The 24,492-nt window shown below is 33.3% G+C and overlaps 1 protein-coding gene across 2 annotated transcripts; it reads left to right on the top strand.

Moving 5' to 3' along the window:
• Positions 1 to 22,871: 22,871 nt before the first annotated feature.
• LOC128035629 (protein ALP1-like) lies at positions 22,872 to 24,077 on the top strand. Of its 2 annotated transcripts, XM_052625875.1 has the most exons (3): positions 22,872 to 23,122; positions 23,230 to 23,445; positions 23,538 to 24,077. In XM_052625875.1, exons 2-3 carry the CDS (start codon positions 23,319 to 23,321, stop codon positions 23,936 to 23,938), a joined length of 528 nt encoding a protein of 175 aa, XP_052481835.1. In that variant the 5' UTR covers positions 22,872 to 23,122; positions 23,230 to 23,318; the 3' UTR covers positions 23,939 to 24,077. The 2 variants fall into 2 exon arrangements, with proteins under 2 accessions (XP_052481835.1, XP_052481834.1); XM_052625874.1 differs by having other exon boundaries at positions 22,872 to 23,445.
• The last annotated feature ends 415 nt before the right edge of the window (positions 24,078 to 24,492 follow it).

The raw sequence follows: 24,492 nt of genomic DNA, 5'->3' as shown, positions 1-24,492 counted from the left end.
TTTCATTTAATGTTATTACAATTATTAATATTTTTTATATATCAATTAACTTAATTTCACTATAAATTTTCTTATTATTTAATATTATTTTATGCATTCATTACTTAATTTTATAAATATTTTTATAAACATATGTTTTTATTCACTATCTTAGCTTAACTTATACATTTTCTTTTGTTCGTGTGTGTGTATATATATTTACAATTAATTTCAAAAATTTTCCATAATATTCTTTTATATTTTATATATATGTATATATAATATGCTTTTTAATATGCATATGTATCTATATAATAACATAACACTAATTTCAAATGAAAAATTTTAAAAATGCACGAAAGCCTTATTCTTTTTAAATTTGCTATTTTCTTTTACTTACTTTAACTTTTGTATATTATTACTACATGCTATTATTTACATTAGGTTTTACTTATATAAATCAAAATGTATATATTAATTCTAAGTTTTTTCTCTTTTACAATTCTTTCGTTAAGATTCATTTAAACATTTTCTTTGTTTTTAGCATTATTATCAAATTGGTTTTAAATCTTCATATTAATTTTTATTTTTTTATTTGAGTATCTTTAGGAAATTTATTGTTAATTTTGATGTATTGTATGCTTGGGTGTTCCTTAATATAAATTTAGTTTGCCATTTATCTTTTACTTTGTTTTTTTTCTATTCAATTATGTTGTTTGTAAGAATTATATTTTATTAAAACGTTACGATCGTTGTATTTCATAGTTCCCAAAAAGACTTGATGTGCATAGGTTCTCGAGGGAATTGTGCCCAAACTTACTGGGCTTCAATTCTTCTCGATGAATTTAGATGATCAAGTATTCATTTTGGTAAAACCATACATTTTTTAAAATAAAATTTTCAAAATTTCAAAATGTCAGATCCTAACTTACTGGATGTGATATTCTGTTATCCCGATTTTAAAATAAAGGCAATGTTTGATGTTTATGAATTATGAGCAATCGAAACCTAACTTATTGGATTTTGAATTCTCGTTTGACTTAAATAATTAAACAACCTTTTCAAAATGCATAATTATTTTAAATTTGAAAACTAATGACATACTAAATTTTGACGATTGAATTGCTGCGCTCTAACTCATTAACTGTGTAGTTTATTTCTTCAAAATGAGTACATCTTGCTATTCAATTCGGTTTATTCAAATTTAAAATTTAGAAGGATCGTATTTTTAAAATCATTTCAACATTTCCACCCTAAGACATAAAACAATCTATTTGGTACAGTTTTTGGGCGTTACGAGGGTGCTAACCCTTCCTCGTACGTAACCGACTCCCGAACCTACTTTCTCAAAATTCGTAGACCTAAAATCGTTTTCATGTCGATCCGATCTCACCTCATTAAAAGATCGGTGGGGGCTCCAATTTTCATTTTTTTTAAGTCGACAACTAAATTTTTTGTTTTCAAATTTAAAAGATGGTTTCGACAGCTTAGCGACTCCACTGGGGAGGGTAAGAGAGTCAGGCCGTAAAATTGATTTTTTGTCTTATTATCGAAAATTAAAAATTTGATTTGAATTACCATATTCTCTTTGCATTTGTTTGTATGATTACTGTAAATTGAGCTCTATATTTTGGCATCATATTCCATAAAGACTATTTAGTCTTACCCTTTTAAGTGGGAGTGAGAAGCTACTCCTTCGTGAGGTTTTCACCTCCATGCAGGATAATGGATCGCTTTCGGGATACATCCATACCTATGTCTTCGTGAGATTTTCATCTCCGTGCAGCCATAGGGAAATGTATTCCCCTGAACTGAACTCGGCCTGTATGAGCCTATAATGGGTGAGGATCGAGGAATCTGCTAGTTTGGGTACCTTGTCTTTAGAGCCAAACCGCATATAGAAGACCTTAGGAACCCATCCTAGGTAGAGCTACTCCAAATCCTTAGTGGTTACCTGACTAGGTACTTTTGTTTTCCTTGCTTGCTTATGTTTTGTACTAACCCCTCTTATTTTGTTTTGATTATGATTGCATTGCATTTGCATCTTAGGAAAGAGATATTGATTCAAGTCCTATTACTAAATTAGAAAGCTTGTCATGGAATACGAATTCCTTGATAAAGTGGAAAACAATACGACTGCCTGAATATATTCTGAGAAACACAAGAAGGGTGATGGAAGAGTTCATGACCTTACTTCGTGGCCTGAGGATTCAAGACGATTGTCTAAGAGCTTTCGACGTTCCAACTCCCTTAAAGAAGCTGACGAGCCTTATGAAGATGGGCAGATGATGGATCGCGACCAAGATCAAGAATAGAAGCTAGCAGTGGCTTCTATTGGAAATTGGCGAGATTATCTCAAATATGCGGATGAAGAAAAAGATCGATGTTGTCTCTTAAAATATAAGGGCGAGGTCGTACATGCATCTGCTTTATGTAAATAAATTTGTCTTCTAGAAAAGTTTTCTAAATGTAATTGAATCATAATCAACGTCTCTTTAGGCATTCATTTCATGCATCTGCAGTACATGACATCATATGCATTAAAATCCATCGAAAGAGTCTAATTGAGTTAATTTATTTCAGTTAATCTGGAAACCAGCCAAAACTCATCAACCAAGCACCGTTACGGTACCCGTGCCAAGTCAAAAATTATGAATCAAAGGTTGGAAAAGTTGGAGCGACTTCAAAAGGAAATGCAAAATCAGATGCATATGCAAATGAAAGAGTAATTAGGAAAGATTCGGCATGACGTGACAGAAAGGATACTCGAGTCTCAAAATGACATAATGACTATGTTGACGCAATTGTTGACTGATAGAGTAAATAAAGGGAAAGGTCCTATGGTTAACGAGGAAGAAGGAGACAAAAATGAACCTCTATATCCTCTAGGTTTTACGCCTCTGCACGCGCAAGTTTAGACTGAGTTGCATTCGCATGGACCTTCTGTTTCGATTAGGCCTCAGCAGTTTCAAACTGGTGTTTTGATGAACTTCCAGACTGGATCAGATTCTAATCCTGGAGATAACCCCGTGAGTCTTGTTATGCCTGATTTCGATGAAATAGCTGAGAAAAATAAAGCAAAGGAAGAATTGCCAAAACAGTGGGAAGATAGATGTAAATGGTTTCGAGGAAAAATTCAAAGCCTTAGAAAGCACTAATAGTCGTCATGGAATCGACACCAGATTTCTGAGCTTGGTTCCATACTTAGTACTTCCTCACAAGTTCAAAATGCCTGAATTCAAAAAATACAATGGAACTAGTTGCCCTGAAGCCCATATCACTATGTTCTTTAGGAGAATGACTGGGTATATTAACCATGATCAGCTATTAATACATTGTTTTTAGGATAGCCTCACTGGAACGGCATCTCGATGGTATAATCAATTGAGCCAAAGCCGAATTAGTTCTTGGAAGGATTTGGCGCAGGCTTTTATGAGGCAATACAGTCATGTGTCGAAGATAATGCCTGACAGAATCACCTAGCAAAATTTGGAAAAGAAGTCAAATGAAAGTTTTAGATAGTATGCGCAGAGGTGGAGAGAGATCGCGGTTCAAGTTCAGCCTCCACTATTAGAAAAAGAAATGACGATGCTCTTTGTTAATATATTGAAGGCCCCGTTCATCACACACATGTTGGGAAGTGCTTCACAGAATTTCTCAGATATAATTATAAGCGGTGAAATGATTGAAAGTGCCATGAGAAGCGGAAGGATTGATGCTTGGGAGAACAATAGAAGGTCAGACTTAAGGAAGAAGGAAAATTAGGTGAATAATGTAAACACTTACAACAAATCGATTACAGTGAATCAACCAAGAAAGGTGGTTGCTAATCAACAAGGCTCATTAAGACAAGAACTTGGATTGAAACCAGGTACTGAGAAGCTCCAGTTCACACCAATTCCGATGTCATATAAGGAGCTGTATCAAAGCTTGTTTGATGCGCATGTTGTTTCTCCTCATTACTTAAAACCTCCACAATCTCCGTATCCCAAATGGTATGATGCGAATGCATAATGTGATTACCATGCGGGAATTATAGGGCATTCAATAGAGAATTGCATTACCTTCAAAAAGTTTGTTGAAAGACTCATCAACATGGGTGTTGTCAAGTTTGATGACTCTAGTGCAGAAAGCCCTCTACCCAATTATGATTGATGCGATGTTGGGAAGCGTTCAACATATGCGAAGACACAAATGAAAAAGTACCTTGTTAGATGTCTGCCCTTATAAATTTGGGGAGTGTTCTAAGCGATTGGATTGCAGAAGAAGTCCCTGTAGTTTTAGAGCTTATTTAGAGTAATGTTAAGAACATTTTTGTTGTTTTTAGCCTAAAAATGATAGAAATTTCTTTGTGAAATAGGCTAATGTCTGAACAACATTATTCTAATAAAATACATCTTTGCATTCATTTTTGAGCCAATATTCTTTCATTCTTTATGAATAATTATTCTTTCATTCTTTTGGATTTTCTTCTACATCATTCTTTCATTCATAATTATATTGTACAAATAATACATTTTTTATATATTTTTTGGTACTTACTATGGGTCCCCATATATCAATGACATGAGTGACGCTGCTACAGACTTAGAATCTCCTTTTGAACGAGATATGTTTTAGAGGGATCTCATGACTTTGAAAATAACAAAGATTGTAGCTTATCTCTGGACCTGTTGATGATGGTAGAACAAGAGGATAGACAGATTCTACATCACAAGGAATCATTAGAAATTGTGAGCTTGGTGAAGATTAGAATTGACCTGACCGCAAAGACAAAGCAAGACCTTGTTGAGTTACCTCTAGAGTTCAAAGATGTCTTCATATGATCCTACCAGGATATGCCTGGGTTAAATGCTGATAATGAAATCTACATAGCCGCACGATTTGCTGTATGAACAATGTAATGAAATTTCTTTACCGGGGCAATGCCTTTCTCGTTGACTCATCATAGCTTTGCCCACTTGAAGTCAAGTTTCCATCTCTTCAAGTTTTTGTTGGGTTTATCCTGATTGAAGAGGAATATCCAAAGTTTTCTGTCGTAGTTGCGCCCCAAAAGGCTTTATGAAAAAAACCTGATACCAAAGAAGATTTTTCGCATACAAGATGAAAGTGGAAGATCTTCATATTCAATCAAAAAAATCACAATCAAAAAAGAAAAGAAAAATCAAAATAAAAAAATAGCAATCAAAAACAAAATCAAAAAATATAAAACAAAAAAACACAAAAAAGAAAAAAGAAAGAAAAAGAAAAAAACTCAAAATTAAAATGAAAATAAAAATGACAAAAAGAAAAAAGAAAAGGAGAGGCCAAGGCGAAAACCCGCAAAGGGCACTTTATGACCAAAGGTAGTTTTGAGTTAAAAACCCGAAAAGGGCGACTCAAATTTTGAGCAAAATGGGGCATGGACATCATCATCATCGAAGGATTCTAATGGGCATTGCTTCACTATTGAGATCAAGAATTACTTCATCATATGGATAGAGGTTGCTTTATGCGTCAATGTCATCATATGCCGATATAGAATTCTAGAGAAGATGGTACTGGAAAATGCATTAAACTTGAATGATAGTACGATAGCTGAGTCTGTAGTCAATTCAAGACCAGACACCACAGTTCGTCACTATATTACCCAAAAATGAATAGTGGAAAAGTGACTGAGACTTACAAGGGCTGGCATGAGAAATTACCCTTTGCTCTTCTTGCTTGTCGAACATCTTCTTGGGGCAACACCTCTCTTTCGGTTTACGTGATTGAGATAGTTTTACTTATTGAAATCCACTCTCTCCGAGTATTAGCTGAGCTAGAGTTGGATGAAGCAGAATGGATCCAATCGCAATGTGATCAGTTGAACCTAGGAAAAGGGTTAATAGCTACTCAATAGGGTTGGATGTACCAGAAACAAATGATACGAGCCAATAATAAACAGGGTCATCTCAGAGAATTCCACGAGAGGATTGGAGGTTGGAAAAGATCCTTCCTCAACAAAAGGATTCTAGAGGGAAATGAATGCCAAATAGGGAATGTCCCTATGTTGTAAAGAAGACCTTTTCAGAGGAGCACTGATCCTGAGTGAGATTGATAATCCTATAATCTCAAATCCAGTCAGGAAATACTTCGTTTAAAGAAGAAGAAAGGACCAAGGGAAAAACCTGCAAAGGGCACTTTGAGTCAGAAAAATATGAAAAAATCAAAAAATAAAGATGAAAAAAATGAAAAAAGTAAAAAGTAAAAATGGAGAGGCTAAGGTCAAAACCCGCAAAGGGCACCTTAGGCCAAAGGGGATTTGAGTTGAAAACCCGAAAAGGGCGGCTCAAATATTGATCAGAATGGGGCATGGAGTGATCAAAGCAACTTGAATCTTTATCAGATTGGGGCATGTGGTAATCTTGTTATGCCTGAATCAACAGGAAAGAGTAGGCGACATCTTGGGGTATCGACAAAGCACTGTAGATCTCCTAAACACATGTCAAACTCAAAATGGTCTTCAAAAAGTTTGTATAGAAAAGTTCAAGCTGCGATATCTTGGGCACCCAATTTTCATACTATTTGTTGTTCTTGGAATATTTCATTCTTTTCCAAGATACACATTCCCAATCAATTTCTTTGTCATCCTTCTTTACTATTTTTGATAATTTGTTCTTTCGAGCTATGCTCAGAACCAACTTTAGTCTTATCCATTGTTATGCCCTTTTATTGCAAGCATGTTGCATTGGAATAATGATTAATGGACTAATAAAACTTTTACAAAGGAAGTTTTGTATATTACTCTGGAAATTTTTTAAATAATACAGGAACCTGAAACAGGACTATTATTTAGAGCACACCAAATTTAAAGGTTGGAAATTTGAGAAGGAAGAGTCTAAATTTGGACTTTCTCTTTGGATTTTGTTGTCAAAAACACTGATTGAACAGAATGACAAGAATGACATATTTATGATAAAGCTTAAATAAACGAGAAAGCAATAATCATCAGGCAATAGGAAGAGGTTAACTCGGAGAAGAGAGCCTTCATTTGCACATGAGTCTTCAGTACAACACCTTAGGAATGGTGTAAGGGACCAGAAAGTTTTAAATCCGGTATCCTTGAATTGTGATGGTACAAAATTTGCGCCCCAATGGATTGAACTTTGAGGTTTATAGTAGGGGCAACCTGACTAAATGTTTCTTCAGAAAATCCGGTCAAGCAAGAAGGTGTTGTAGCACGCCAGTCATAAAACCTTAATAAACTTCGAGTAATGACAACCTAAGCGGGATCATTCTCGGAAAAATAAAATTTTGCATTCAAGCAAACACTGTTCACGCATGTCTAGTTAGGAGCATTTGATTCATTTTGATCATGCCATCCTAATCATTAGACATAATTAGGTTCATGTTCCCTAGAGGGTAGATCAGTGAAGCTACCAGATCTTGCCTTCCTGTATTGACAGCGAAGCAGATTGAATATTTCAGATCTTATCTCCCTAGGCAGTAGTGGAGTAGATCGAAGATGGTGGATTTTACCTCCCTGTGATTACAGTGGAGTACATTGAAGCTAGTAATTCTACTTCCCTAGGCAGCAGTGGAATAGATTGAAGATTACAGACCTTGCCTCCGTCGGTTGCAGTGGAGCAGAAAGATGGTGGATTTTACCTCCCTGTGATTACAGTGGAGTACATTGAAGCCAGTAATTCTACTTCCCTGAGCAGCAGTGGAATAGATTGAAGATTACAGACCTTGCCTCCCTCAGTTACAGTGGAGCAGGAAGATGGTGGATTTTACCTCCCTGTGATTACAGTGGAGTACATTGAAGCCAGTAATTCTACTTCCCTGGGCAACAGTGGAATAGATTGAAGATTTCAGATCTTATCTCCCTAGGCGGTAGTGGAGCAGATCGAAGATGGTGGATTTTACCTCCCTGTGATTACAGTGGAGTACATTAAAGCCAATCATTCTACTTCCCTGGGGAACAGTGGAATAGATTGAAGATTTCAGATCTTACCTCCCTAAGTAGTAGTGGAGTAGATCGAAGATGGCAGGTTTTACCTCCCTGTGATTACAGTGGAATACATTGAAGCCAGTAATTCTACTTCTCTGAGCAGCAGTGGAATAGATTGAAGATTTCAGATCTTACCTCCCTAAGTAGTAGTGGAGTAGATCGAAGATGGCGGATTTTACCTCCCTGTGGTTACAGTGGAGTACATTGAAGCCAGTAATTCTATCTCCCTGGTTGACAGTGGAATAGATTGAAGATTTCAGATCTTACCTCCCTAAGTAGTAGTGGAGTAGATCGAAGATGGCGGATTTTACCTCCCTGTGATTACAGTGGAGTACATTGAAGCCAGTAATTCTATCTCCCTGGGCAGCAGCAGAATAGGTTGAATATTTCAGATCTCATCTCCCTAAGTAGTAGTGGAGCATATCCAAGATGGTGGATTTTACCTCCCTGTGATTACAGTAGAGTACATTGAAGCCTGTAATTTTATCTCCCCGAGGTTGCAGCAGAGCAGACCGAAGAAACTGATCTTATCTCCCTAAGTAGTAGTCGAGCAGATCGAAAATGGCAAATCCTATCTCCCCGACGTTGCGGTGGAATAGATCGAGGCACCAATTCCTATACCTCTGAAGATGCAGTAGGATGGAATGAGGCTATTTGAAGAAAAAGAACTACCAAAGTCCAGCACGACTGGGCAAATTGGCTATTTTTTAGTCTTTTCTTCGTTCCCGTCACACGACAACGAGCAAAGAGGGGCAGCTGTAACAGGCCCAATTTGCCCGACTCGTTAGTAAAATAAAACCAATATAAAAGAAAAAATTAAAAGCCCAAATGTCCAAAATTACAGACTAAAATAAAACTTATACTAAGCCCGAATGGCCCAATTATAGTGGCCCGATATCTAACCCAATTGCCTTACAAGCCCAAACTAGCCTAAACATTGGGAAATCAAAAACCCTAGGCAGCAACATTCAGCCTGCAGCGCCGCAGCCAGCAAGCTCCCCCCACGTGCCCCACGAACCAGGCCCCCGAGCCACTCCCCACGCACGTAGTACCACTCACGCGAGCCTTCGTACGCGCACGCCCGTGCACATCTGTACGTGCCATGTCCCCGACCCCGTACGCCGTACCTGTAAATAGAGCCAAACAACGCAACAGAAACAACAAAAAGAAAGAAACGAAATAACAGAGAGAGGATTTGGTATTTTTTCTTTTTATTTTATATTATGTATTCTCGGCTATAAAAAGCCATTTTCCAGAATTTGTAAAGGGGACGAATATTGAATACAAAAAAAAATCAAAGAGAATATTGAAAGAAAAAAGTAGAAATTTGAAAGGTGATTGTAGTGTTCTTTTTTCCTTCTCTCTGGTTTATTCTTTTCTGCTTCTTTATTCATCTATTACGTGCTCAAAAAAGAAAAAGAAAAGAGAAGAGTGAGGAACGTACCTGGTGACCGGCTCATGCTCGCTCCGTCACAATAGGAGTCGTGCATGGGATTCGAAAAGCCCCTATTCTAAGGCAATAAATGGCGCAGCCATAAACAAAAGGGCTTAGGGTTTCTTTCTTTCTTTTTAACTTCTGTTTTAAAAATAGAAAATGTTGCTAATTATGTTTTAATGGGGGATTCATATGCGTTGAAAAACGACGTCGTTCGAGACTGTGATCCACGCGGTGACCCGACCCGAGGGTAGGATCCGCGTACTTTCGTTTATTAGTCTATTTGCGTGACAAGTCCCTCTTTCTTTTGTGTTGGTTCAATTTGATTTTATTCAATTTTTCAATCTGTGCTACACATTTGGTTCCGATTCCATATAGATCCATGTTTGAACGGCATCGTTTTGAATATTCAAATGATGTTCTACAGAAGATTTATGCGTTAAATTGCTTTAATAATCCCTTTGATGTTAAATGGTTTTCAATTCAGTCGTTTGCATATTTATTTCAAATCAGCCCTTAGAATTTTGTTTGGGTTCAAAATAGATCCATCCTCATTAAATTAATCAGTTTATTATTAATTTCATTTAAATTATTAGTATTTTTTATATATCAATTAACCTAATTTCACTATAAATTTTCTTATTATTTAATATTATTTTATGTATTCATTACTTAATTTTATAAATATTTATATATATATGTTTTATTCACTATCTTAGCTTAACTTATACATTTTCTTTTGTTCGTGTGTGTATATATATATTTACAATTAATTTCAAAATTTTCCATAATATTATTTTATATTTTTATATATGTATATATAATATGCATATGTATATATATAAATAACATAACAAGATTTCAAATGACAAATTTTAAAAATGCACGAAAGCCTTATTCCTTTTAAATTTGCTATTTTATTTTACTTATTTTAACTTTTATATATTATTACTACATACTATTATTTACATTAGGTTTTACTTATATAAATCGAAATGTATATATTAATTCTAAGTTTTTTCTCTTTTACAATTCTTTCGTTAAGATTCATTTAAACATTTTCTTTGTTTTTTAGCATTATTATCAAATTGTTTTAAATCTCCATATTATTTTTATTTTATTTTATTTGAGTATCTTTAGGAAATTTATTGTTAATTTTGATGTATTGTATGCTTGGGTGTTCCTTGATGTAAATTTAGTTTGCCATTTATCTTTTACTTTGTATATTGCTATTCAATTATGTTGTTTGTAATAATTGTATTTTATTAAAACGTTATGATCGTTGTATTTCATAGTTCCCAAAAAGACTTCATGTGCATAGGTTCTCGAGGGAATTGTGCCCTAACTTACTGGGCCTCAATTCTTCTCGATGAATTTAGATGATCAAGTATTCATTTTGGTAAAACCATACATTTTTTAAAATAAAATTTTCAAAATTTCAAAATGTCGGATCCTAACTTACTAGATATGATATTCTATTATCCCGATTTTAAAGTAAAGGCAATGTTTGATGTTTAAGAATTTCGAGGAAACGAAACCTAACTTATTGGATTGTGATTTCTCGTTTGACTTAAATAATTAAACAACCTTTTCAAAATGCATAATTATTTTAAATTTGAAAACTAAAGACATACTAAATTTTGACGATTGAATTGCAATGCTCTAACTCATTGAGTGTGGTAATTTATTTCTTAAAAATGAGTACATCTTGCTATTCAATTCAGTTTACTCAAATTTAAAATTTAGAAGGATTGTATTTTTAAAATCTTTTCAAAATTTCCACCCTAAGACATAAAACAATCAATTTGGTACCAGTTTTTGGGCGTTACGAGGGTACTAACCCTTCCTCGTGCGTAACCGACTCCCGAACCTATTTTCTCAAAATTCATAGACCTAAAATCGTTTTCAAGGTGATCCGATCTCACCTCATTAAAAGATCGGTGGCGACTCCAATTTTCATTTTTTTTAAGTCGACAACTAAATTTTTTGTTTTCAAATTTAATAGATGGTTTCGACAATGGAAGAAGATGCAGTAAATTTAGTTTTATATATTTTAACCTTATTTACACATTTAACTTTTTAACCTTTAATTAATATCAAAATTTCATCAAAATCATATCATGAACATCCACTAACCACACAAATGGTCTAATTACCATTTACTTCTACTTGGTTTCATTTCCATTAGCTATTTATCCCTTTTAACTAATAGAACTTCACTTTTACACTTTTTACGATTTAGTCCTTTTCACTTAATTAATCATGCAAACATCAAAATTTCTTAACGAAATTTTAATACAACCTTAGCAACATCCCATAGCCATTAAAATAATATTAAAATAAAAATTTACTCGTCAAATTTGTTGTCCCAAAACTATTTTTTTGATTTCACTAAAAATAGGCTATTACACAACAACAGTTTTAAACAAATTCAGAACAACTCAAAAACAAACCATGGAAACAGTGAAATGTCAACAATCACCCAAGGGTAGAGTATAGAAACTCACCTGAACTCCTTTATCCTCATCAACTTAGCTTTTCCAAATGTTAGAGCCTCTATCGTCCTAGCAGCTAAGTACGACAACCACATATCGGTTAAATCGAAGGTATTCAAACCTTAAAATCCTAGAACCATTATACACAAACTTATTAGAACTCCTTACTCTCCTTCTTCCTCTAATCCACAAGTACAAAAATATAAGAAAGCTTACCGATTTCTGAATTTTTCTTCTTCCAAACTTCAAATCTTACAACTACTGCTCCATGCTGAGCTTTCTCAAATTTTCCTTTTCTTCTGAACAATTGAAAAAGGCAATACAGATGGGAAGAAATTGACAACATAACTGAGAAAAATTCCTTTAGTAGGAACATCCCTTCTAACCCAAATTTTTATAACTACTCTCGCATGGTCTCCAAATCCCAATTAGCCATCCATCGACAATCATTATGTCTCCCACTATGGAACCAGTCAGTTCCATCTTGACCAAATTAGAATTAAAACTCAATTAGTTGTCCAACAATACCAAAATTTCCAAAATTTCTAGTAGAGTTCACGAACTCACTATTTATTCAATTTACTCTCAACGCTCCTTTAAATTTGGGTACTCAAAGGAACTCGGGTGTGACAGGTTCACACTTCTGCAGTAAAGAATTAGAAACTACTTTATCAAAGCATATTTTTAAACACCGCTTTACAACTGCTTATTATCCACAAGCCAGTGGCCAAGCAAAGGTATCCAACCACGAGATAAAACAGATTCTGGAAAAGTCAATAAACCCGACTAGGAAAGACTAGTCAAACAAGTTAGATAATGAATTGTGGGCTTACACGACAACTTATAAAAATCTATTGGGAATGTCACCTTGCCGTCTTGTCTACGAGAAGAATTGTCATTTACTAATCAAGTTAGAGAAGCATGCATACTTGACAATAAATGAGTTGAACTTCGATCCTAATTTGGCTAAAGACACGTGGTTGTTCCAAATTCATGAACTGGAGGAATTCCAATATGTGGCATATGAAAATATGAAGTTGCAGAAAGAGAAAAGTAAATTGCATCATGATGCCATAATTAAGAACAAGAGTTTTGTGCCAAGATATCAAGTACTCCTCTTCAATTCAAGACTTAAATTATTTTCGAGAAAACTTCAATCATGATGGTTTGGTCCTTACACTGGTTATCATGTACTCGCTAATAGAGCTATTGAATTGATGGAAAAAGATGGTCAACTTTTACTATTGAATAGGTAAAGTGTAAAGCATTATTTTGGGGGGACTGTCAATACATTCAAAGACATACGATATTTAGGTGTTGTTCCAAAAAGCTAGATAGAAAATATTGTTGATGAAGAAGATGAGGATGTTAGAGTATTGTGTTGGGAAATTGGCAAAGTCTAGAAGAATTAATTGTGTATCGAAATGGTGGTTTTAGGACCACAAATTTGATGTCAAAATATTTATTTTATTATTATTTTAATGTCTACAACATGTCAATATTGTCGTATAAAAATTTTATTGTTTGCATGCTTAATTTGATAAAAAGGACTAAATTACATAAGGTGCAAAATTTGAGTTCTATAAGTAAAAGGTGTCAAATTGTTATGAAATTGGAATGTGAGTGACTTTAAATGGTAATTAGACCATTAATAAAGGTAATGAACAAACATGGACATCATTAATGTGATTAGTAAAGGTTATATAAGTAAACTAATAAATAAGAAAAACAAAATCAAGGTTTTTGTCCATCTTCACCTAGCCAAATTTCCAAAGGGAAAACAACACCATTTTTAGGATTTGAGCACTCAGCAAGCTTATCCTTGTGCATGTAAGTGATTTTTGGTCCTAATTTTAATGGTTTTAGAGTCGTCGTAGCTTAATCTAGCTAGCCCAGGAACTAATTTGTAAAATTGTTAAAAATCTAGGGTTTTACCATGAATGTATGTTAGTTTTTTTTTTGTTTGATCGATGAAAATGAATGTTTCATGATAGTTTAACAACTTTTGCAAAGGAATTTTTGATGAATTTGTCAATTTGGGACTAAATTGAAAAAAATAGAAAATTTTTCATGGTAAAATTACAAAATAAATGAAATGTAGGGCTTGCTAGGGGCCTAAGTAAAATTCGGCTATAATGGGTTCGTACCAAATTGCATAATTTTCATTTTATAAGCTTAAAGACTAAATTTAATGAATTCAAAATTATAGGGGCAAAGTGTAATTTTTCCAAAACATGATTTTTGGATTAAATTGAATAGATTGAAGTTTGAATGAGTAAAATTTGATTATAAAGATCAAGAAAAGCAACGTACAAATTTATATCGGGGAAAAGAAATAGTGTTGGATTAACCGATCATATTTCTCTGTTCGTGCTTGAGGTAAGTTTGTACATTTAAATATCATTGAATTATGTTTGATTTAAATGCTTTTATGTTGTATTATGGTATTACGGCTTTACAAAAATATCCAACGAAGTTTCGACAACTTTCGAATCCCGTTTGAACCTTAGGAATATATAGGATACAAATGACACGTCATTAGGGGTTACCGTGTTTCGGGTGCTGGTCTTGTACGTCCTACTGGTGGCTGAGTTTCCGGCATGTGTTGTAGTTACTTGACAGCTTGTGAGCAGGACTATGTAGCTATGTCCTGATTGAGAGCTTGTGTGAGCAGACCCACTTCTGGCTCGAGAGAGAGCATTTATATGAGATATGAGAAAGTAGTGGTTTCGACCACATGTTAGCACATAGTGTGAGAGATTCCCGAGTATCTGATATTATTCCAGTGGTTCAATGGGAATACAAAAAGGAAGGATCAGTGTATGCCTCGTTTAATAATGCCATGAAAGCATGAGAAAGGTATGAGATGATAGTGATTAAAGATTGCTAGTATGTTCATTATAATATGAATGTTTGTATGGAAAGTATATGGAAACTCTTTGTTGTGTAATGAATTTGGTTAAGTTATGTGCTAATCACTAATGTGAATTGTTGTTGGTTTTTAGGCTTGTGCCAAGCTATGTTGGATATGTTCATTAATTTCCTTTAAGCTTTTATATTGAAATGGTAAGCTTTGATTATGAATTATGAACTTACTAAGCAATACATGCTTACTTCGTGTTATTTCCTTTGTGTTTTTATATAATCGGAAGTTCATTCGGATTGGAAGTTTGTCGGAGATCCTTCACACTCTCCATCGGCTAAATCGGTAGATTTTGATGATTTTGAGCCATGGTTATAATGGCATGTATAGGAGTCTTGTTTAATGAAAATGGCCACTATGTGTGGCTTGTATATATATTTGGTTTTGGTTGATGAACTAGTTGGTGTGTTATGATGAATATATGGTATTTTGTGATGTTATTTTGATGTGGTGGTGGTTAAAATGATGGAAACTAAATGATGTTTATAATGGTCTATTATGAATTTTTGTTTGTTATAGATTGAGGTAGTTCATGATGTGGTTAATGGTTAGATTTGGTAGCTTGAATGTGTTTGGTTTTAGGTCAAAATGCTAAGGTGCATAATCGCTGTGAAAATGGGCAAAATAGTATTTGTTGTGCTTATATTTGGTATACGAATATCATGGAAAATGTGATAATGAAATTGTTGAATTGGTGGTTTTATTGATGATTGAATTTGATAGATTGGTGGGCATGTTTGATAGTTGAAATTGAGGTGCCATGTTGGCATATTGGTTCAATTGTTAGTTTCAATAATGTATAAGCTTGTATATACATATGTTAGATGTGTTTTAAGTGCATGATTATAGGTACAATTGGCTTGTGCAAGTGATATGAGTTTGGGTGAGAAAAATGGCTTGGAAAGGACCTATTTTTTGTCCACACGGGCGTGTGTCTTTGCCGTGTGTAACACACGGCCAGGCGACATGACCGTGTGTCCCCTGTAGCTTTAAAAGGTTTCCAAGTTAAGCTGTTATACTGCCTAGCACACGACTTGGTACACGAGCGTGTGGGGTTATTTCGAAGGGTACACAGCCTAGTACACGGGCGTGTGGCTTGGCCGTATGACCCAAGTCAGTGAGTTACACGGGTACGGACACGGGTTGGGACATGGTCGTGTGTCCCTATTTTGAATGCCCACACGACCGTGTGACCCCTGAAGTTTGAAAAATTTTATCTTTTTCTGAAAAATTTCATATGTTTCTAATTTAGTCCCGATTTGTTTCTAATGACATTTTAGGACTTCGAGTGCTCGTAAAAGGGACCGTATGTATGATTTTGGGTGATATTGATATGACTTGTGTTGTGATTTATTTCGGATAATAAAATGTTCGTTATATGATGTTATACTTCGATAATACGCCGTAGCCCTAATCTGGTGATGGAAACAGGCTAGGGGTGTTACAACATATGCTTTTATATTAATATGTTTTGTTTTCTTTTTTTTATTCAGGTCACCCACGCAAGGATTGCACTACACATCTAAGTTTTAATGGAGAGGAGGACTACCTCAAACTACTTGTGTGTTTGCTTGAGGACAAGCAAAGCCTTAAGTGAAGGGGAATTTGATCTGTCATAATTTGATATGGTAAATTAAGTCTTTTTTTGACACATAAGGGGCTTGTAATTAAGCATTTTATAGTTTCCTATTATGTTTTTTAATATTTATTAGATTTTTATATTAGTAGTTAGTTTGTGTATTTTTAGCATGTTTTGTGACCAAAATGGAAAAATCTTATCTTTTGGTTTTAACAATTAATTCTAGATTGTGTAGGAGGTAGCTAAGGCCAAAACATGAAGAAACCTTGATACTGCCATTGATGTTGCGACACTGAATCTGTCCATTACCCTGAAAGTTGAATTTCAAAAAGTAACAACACTATAGGTGAACTAGTAATAGATTTGTGACACAATTGTATAGGTGTCGTGACATTAAATGTTTAGGTCGCAACATTGTGTTGTTGAAGTCACAACATCAAGGACAATCACTAAAGCTGAAAGAGCCCAACTCTTCAAAAAGCCAGAGTCACGATATCAAAACCAAGTTGCGATATCAATACTGCTAGGAAGATCTGGGAAGATACTATTGGCGAAGTTGCGATACCAATGTCTTGGTGTCCCGACATCGAGGATCAACGGGCTGAAAACTACAAGGTCTTTCTTCAGTTAAAAAAGGTTATTTTAGTTGTTAATAAAATGGGAAACTTTATCTATTTTAGGTCAACTTTAGAAACACTATAAATAACACTTTATAATAGGTTTTAAAGGACTTCACTTTTAGTTTTATATTTTTAGGTTAATTTTAATTTTTTAGCAACTGCAACTTTTCTTCTGTAATTTTTTTACAACTTCCTTCTCCCCTAGTTCAAAGGAACAAGAATCCTTATTGTAACTTTGAGTTTGCACTTTCAATATCTATAGGTTTTAGTAATTTTTCATTCAAATTTTTCAATCAGATAATCAAAACAATGATCTTACTTTCTCACTCCATCGCAACCGTTAAATTAAGGACTTTAACAAAATAAAATCTTAGCAATTTTAAACCCTTTTAATTTTCATATTATTTAATTGTTTAAATGAAAAAGAAATTATTGGGTATTGGTTGATTAAGATTAGAATGAACTAATTTTCTTGGGTAGTTAGTTAATTAAAATGTTGAAAATTATCTTAGAGACTAAATTGAATAATTTGGACTAAATTGAATAGAAATCAAAATTAGGAATTGACGACTCTAGGTTAAAATATAGATAAGTGAGATTAAAAGGAGAAATTATCGGGTAAAATTTTAATTGCCCGCTTAGTTTAAATTAGATCAAGAGATTAATTGGACTAAATTACAAATTAGGTAAATTATAGATCGAGAGGTATTAACTAATTTGATTAGAAAATTATTCTATTAAATTTCCTAATATGAGATTTAATTGTCAACACTAATGTTAACTACATACCACTTTGTCTTTGATGGTCTCTTTTATAATTTTAGAAATCTTTACAATTAGGTCTTTAGATATAGTTTTAGCATAAAAACTTCAATTTATGTTTTGTCGTACTATAGGTTATTAGGTAATAGCTATTTAGATTTCCTATTTGCATGTTTGTTGCTTTGAATTCTATTGTATCTCTTGTGTCCTGTGGGTTCGAGCATTGGAATACTCCACAAGGTGTTCCATCATGCACTTTATAAATATCACAACTTGTCCTGTCACACTTACAGTACACCGCATATCTAGTCTTTGTTTACTATTTTGCCTACTCAATCAATGTAGATCGAGGACAGTCAAGTTTGTTAGTTGTTGATTGTCTCCATTTTTCAGTTAGTTTTGAGTCTATTTCCTTCCACTGGTTTTCTACACAAGCGAATAAAACGACACACACTTTTGCGAAAGTTGCTTTATTTTATGATGACTACAATTTTTGGAATTCTAGCCCTCATTGTATTTTTGATAATTTAGCTTTGGAGTCTAATTTTGAGGAAACTATTGAGAGTCTTGGCCTTAGGTTAGGTGTATGGGGCAAGCCTAATGACTTGGGTGCTAGTATAGGCACTCTGTTTTGTCGTTTATTTGTGTTGAGCTTTTACATTCTTTAATGATAGTTTGATCTTTTCTCTAAAAAAAAATATTAAACATATAATAGATAAACCCAATTGACCTAAAAAGCTTAAATCAAAATCAGATATGGTAATGGATCAAATAAAAATATTAAAATTTATATAAACCATAGGATATCTAAGAACTTACAAAACATAATTCAAAAACTAAAAAAAATAACACTATCATTTTAGTTTGGTCAAATTCAAAACAAGTGAGTTAATTGAATTTTGTTTGGTTTAATTAATGATTAATTGTTTTAAAATTTTGAATAATTCGATTAATAGTAGTTTAGTTTGGTTATTAATAGAACCAATTATTTAAACACTATTATTTAAAATCCACTTATTGAGAGAGCCTTGCAATTTTGGGAAAAAAAGACCAACCCTTTCATTAAACTTGAATTTAATTTTAAAATTTCAATAGTGTTAAATTCAAGTAAAAAATTAAGTTATAATCAAGTCAAACAGGTCATCGACCTAAGTCATGTTTCGAAACGTCCAAAATTAATACAAGGTTTAAGTATACAGTCCAACTCCAAGTCAAGGTCTAAAATCAAATCAGTCTAGGATCCAAGTCTAAAGACTATGTATCTTTTCAAGATAGTGAACATTAAATATAGGACAAAATTTGAGTACCATAATACTATGTTGGTACTATTGTTGGGATAGACACAATAGGGGTGTCAATCTTTCTACGTACGTGAATGAACTCTCGAGCCTAGATATGGGAAGTAGATTGGAATTTATTTCTTTTAGGGATTTCCTTAATTTATATTTAGACTTAACAAAAAAAATTAAATAAACTCAATAGATAACTAATCACATCTATCTGAAAAAGTTTATTGGTGACTCCTTGATTTGAGAGTCTGTGTCTGGCTTCTTAAATTCAAATTCTACACATTATTAAAACTTGGGGGCGCTTGGTTGGGGGAAATAGGCATGCATTTCCCCTATTCTGCGAGCCCACCACCAAACGGGCACTTGGTTGCCCGTAATGCTGTTATGGCCCGATTCGGTTACGGGGCTATTACCTACATTGGCTGTAATAGCCATTCCCCTTGTGAAGCGTCGATTAAGGATTTTGGCCGCGTTTCCTATTTTCTATTCCATCGATTCTCCCACGTTTCCCTTCCAGAGGTAATTTCCCTTTCCCTTCCATCGATTTCTGCTTCTTCTTCTCGTACAATTCTTTTTTCTCGTTCATTTCTTAAAATTGATTTTTTTCCCTTCCATCGATTTCTGCTTCTTTTCTTCATTTTATCAAGAACAGAAAACTGATTTCCAGAGGTAATGTATTTTCACTCTTTGCTTAAAATCGATTTCCCTTTTTCTTTCTGCTACTAACTCTTTAAATGCTGACAGGTCTCTTTTAGCAGCTCGCACTTTTCTCCTGTTTATTTTACAAGTTAGTTTTCCTTTTGCTTAAATCTGCGATATTTGTTTTTGTTATCCTAATATTGATTCTTTTCTTATGATTTCCATTGGGCTTTGATTTTACTATTTCTATTGCATGTTCGATTGAACAGATGAAAACTTTGTTTGATTCATTTCTTGTTTGATTCATTGTGGGGGATAAGTTTTATGGATTTGGTTTAGATGAGGGTGCAATAGTTTTTCGAGCCTATTGTCTTTCTACTTATGCAAGTTTCGAGTGTTGTTGTCTTACCAAAGGAAGCTAAGCCAAATAAGATAGAATCATCATTGCGAATTCAGTCCTCATTAACCCTGAGTGTCATTGCCTTATCAATGGAAGCTAACCCAATTAAGTTAGAATCATAATTGCAAATTCACTCCTTGTTAACCCCTTGGCTGATATAAAAAAGATCAGATTTCTTTGTTTTTGTGTCCTGGATTAATCTATTCATTTAGTATTTTTATACTTGGCATTTGGTGTTTTATTCATGATTATTTGATTGGTTCTCTCTACTTTATAAGGTATTTAAATGTAGAATATTTGGGTTTTGCCCAAAGCAGATTGAGATTGAATTTCAGAATTTGTATGCTCGTTTGTTCTTTGTATTGTGTACCTTGTAAATGACTAGTTTTTTTACTGGTATCTTATAATATACGAAATGATTGTTTATATTTGCCTCTTATTTTGGGCATAAAGCAGACATATTAACATCAAAGTCCATGCTGGGTGGTTTAGACTTTGAGAGGTTTCCTTGTAGAATTTACGAAAAGATTAAAGTCTTTATTTTTAGCATCCATGGGAATCATTTACTTGCAGTTAGTTGATGATTTGAACTGAATCACATATAATAAAGCATTTATATGTGACTTGTTTATTTGTGTGTACAAGTTATTTGGATTGATGAAGAGGTTGGTCATGGGGAATTCCATGATGCTCAGACATGATCTTCAGTGATAATATCAAAACTTAGCCTTAATTTCTATCATCACTTGTATTTCCAGCACAGGCATGCTAATTTTTTTTCCATTACTTTCCTATATATTTGGAAGATCCTACCTCCATATGGCTGTTCACATGGCTGTTCACCTGTATGTTAGGGATGAAAAACCATTTTGGTTCTTGTTAACAACCTCTGGAAGATGAGCTTGAATTCTATTAGCATGAATCATGGTTATACACATAAAATACAAAATGGTATGATATTGGTCGAAACTCTTTTATAGAGATTGGGTTAAGGCATTTAAGCACCAAAGTGACATTAAAAGCAGCCAACATTGAACCAATTTTTTTTGAAGTAGTCATATATCCATTAGGGCTAGGGGTCTTATCACTATTCAATGAAAACGTAACAGCTCTGATTTCTTTGTTGGTTACTAGTAAACTGTTTTAATCGAGAATAGTCATATTGCTATATATCTACACTAGTAAACAGTAGTAAACTGTTTGATAAGCGTGGAAGTCAAACTGTTAGCAAATGATTAATTGGGATTGATCAAGTTTTAAGAGTTGGTTTCTACTAAGAATATGCGCAACTAGTGTTCCAACTAGCTTGTTTGATTCATTTCTTGTTCGATTATTTGTTTAGTTGACTAAGGTGGTTGTAATAGTTAGTGCAAATCAATTTTGAGTGACTATTGTAATAGTTAGTGCAAAACAGATTTTTTTTTTTAATTTTAACTATTATTTTTCAATTGTTATTCAAGTTTTAATTTTATTGTAATGGATCGGTTTTATGCATTTGTTATTCAATTTACTAAATAATGTATTTGTTTATTTTGTAATTCAAGTAAAGCTTGGATAATTTTAATTTTAATATTCCAATTTATTAAATAATACTTTTGTTAAAATAAAATAATTAAATGCATAAAACTAATTGTACTAAACATTAAATTAAAATAATTATATTATATTTTTTTATTTTTAATAATTTTTATTTTTAATATTCCAATTTATTAAAATAAAAATAATTAAATTCTATATCTAATTATTAAATGTCGTTTAATAATTACAAAGTCCTTAATTGTTTTAATTAGCAAAATATTGTTTTAATTAACTCTTATGAATATTAATAATAAATATGGAAACAACAAAATTTCAAATAAATCTTAAAATTATATTAAATTTTAATCGATGTAGAATGTGATTTAAAAATTTTATTTTGGTGCAATTGTATAAATATAAATTTATTTTTAATTCAATATATAGATGAAATTTTAATTTTATCTCAATTATACATATACCTACAAAGCATGAACATAATAACATGATCAAATATTTTGAAGACGAAGAATTTATGCAAATTGCTGTAGACTATTTTCAAAATTTGTTCACCTCACAAGGATAGTCTATTTCTACATAAGGTTTTGGTTAATAGACTAGGCATGCCATCTGTGATTGTATTATCCAGGCCTAAAGTGTTTTTGTATCATGACAACTAATTTGATAAAGAAATGAATTTCAAGTTGCAAAGATAATTTTAATTTCTATTTTTTGCTTCGTAAAGATTCTAAATTTGTATTGTTCATTTTTCTTTGATATTGTGTTATTGCAACTTGAATTCTTTGGCTTGTTTGATTGCTTCCTCCACCCACAGTTGAGTGTCTTGTATTCACTAAATCACTGTAAGTTCTTTGGCAATTAAAATCTTTAATTTTATTTTACTGTTATTGAAATTAGAATTGGAGAAATGTGACCCTTTTACTACGATTTGAAGTTATATAACACTTTAATATCTTGCAGTAATGGCTCGTCTGCCTTTAATAGGACAAAGTGTGAGGCGTAAAAGAATTGGTATTGCATTGACAATATGGTTGCAAATCTGTAGAATTGCGAGTTGGTTCTTACTTACATTGGGTGCCATCCATAGCCTACATACTTATAGACCAAGGATTAGGTACTATATTTTAGATTTTTATGCAAAACGAGATTATGTGAAAAGGCTTATATATGCTAGTGACGAGACATGTATTGAACAAGTTAGGATGAATAGATTTGCCTTTTTTACACTATGTGAGATGTTACAAACGTTAGGGGGATTGAAGTCGTCAAGGAACATGCTTGTTGATGAACAAGTGGCAATGTTTTTACATATCATTTCCCATTACCTTAAAAATCGAGTTATCAAGCATCACTTTAATAGGTCTGGGGAAACTGTTAGCAGATCATTTCATAGTGTTTTAAATGCTATCATACGCTTACAATATGTGTTATTTAAAAAGGCAGAGCCAATTACAGCTAATTCTTCAGACACAAGGTGGAAATGGTTTAAGGTATTGGACTGAGTTTTATATATAGCTTGTACATAATTTAGTTGATTTAGATTTAAATTTAGTATCCTAACTCAAGGTTTTATAACATGTGATATATAATTGCTTAGGTGCTCTTGATGGAACCCACATCAAGATTAGGGTTCCAACAGTTGATAAACCTAGATATCGAACGCTAAAATGTGACATAGCAACAAATATGTTAGGTGTTTGTACACCTGATATGCAATTTGTTTATGTTCTTCCTGGTTGGGAAGGTTCTGTTGCTGATGGACGGGTTCTTCGAGATGCCATTAGTAGGAGACATGGACTAAAAGTTCCTCATGGTAAAGTGGATAGTTAGAGGACTTTGAATTATTCATTAAGATCAAACTTTTTTTGGGGAATTAATCATTTTAAAAAAAGGTTTTTTTTACAGGTTGTTATTATCTAGTTGATGCTGGATACACAAATTGTGAGGGATTTCTTGCACCTTTTAGAGGACAACGATATCATTTGAATGAGTGGCGTCAGGGTTATCAGCCAAGTACTCTGCAAGAATGTTTTAATATGAAACATGCCTCAGCACATAATGTTATTGAAAGATGCTTTGGGTTATTAAAAATTAGATGGGGAATACTTAGGAGTCCATCATTCTATCCTGTAAGGGTGCATAATAGAATCATTATTGCATGTTGTTTGCTCCATAATTTTATTCGAACCCATATGAGTATTGATCCTATTGAAGCAGAGGTGGGAGAAGGATTACCTAGTAATGTGGTAGATGACGATGAACTGAATATCGTAAATATTCATCCATCGGATGCATTGGCTACTTGAAGGATGGAACTAGCCAACCAAATGTTCGATGAATGGCAAGCATCTAGAAATTAGTTAGGTTTAGGGACAAAATGAGTTTGAGTTAATTTGTTTATGTTATTTTATGTATCTAGTTTGTGAAACTTTGGTGGTGTTTGAATTGTTTTTGTATTGTACTAAAATTGTTGAATTATAATTTAATTTCTTTTCATTCATCATGTGTTATAATTTTATAAAGTGTTGAGCTTTTGATTCATGATATTGAACTTAATTTTAATTTTATAAAGTGTTCACCTTTTGATTCATGATATTAAACTTAATTTTAATTTGTTTTTTTCTTAAGATAATTATGTCAGGTATTTCAGAATCAAATGTTTCTTCCCAAGCTTCTCGAGGAACCAAATGGAAATGGGTTCCAGAAGAAGATGCAGCATTGGTTTCCTGTATGGTGGACTTGTACAATGTTGGAACCTTTAATGCTGATACGAGGTTCAAAGCCGATTATTTAAACGAGTTGGAAAAAATGTTAGAAAAGGCTTTACCCAATGCAATGTTGAAGGCTATACCTAATATTG

This window comes from Gossypium raimondii, chromosome 12, assembly GCF_025698545.1.
Source record: "Gossypium raimondii isolate GPD5lz chromosome 12, ASM2569854v1, whole genome shotgun sequence".
Taxonomy (NCBI): Eukaryota; Viridiplantae; Streptophyta; class Magnoliopsida; order Malvales; family Malvaceae; genus Gossypium; species Gossypium raimondii.
The sequence above is the reverse complement of the archived record's forward strand: the minus strand, read 5'-3'. Positions and strand labels throughout refer to the sequence as shown.

What these genes read in the sequence shown, in the direction of transcription:
- LOC128035629 (XM_052625875.1), top strand. Translation starts at nt 23,319, where the DNA reads ATGTTAGGTGTTTGTACACCTGATATGCAATTTGTTTATGTTCTTCCT. An exon ending in TGGACTAAAAGTTCCTCATG is followed by an intron (nt 23,446 to 23,537) that starts GTAAAGTGGATA and finishes TTTTTTTTACAG; the next exon opens with GTTGTTATTATCTAGTTGAT.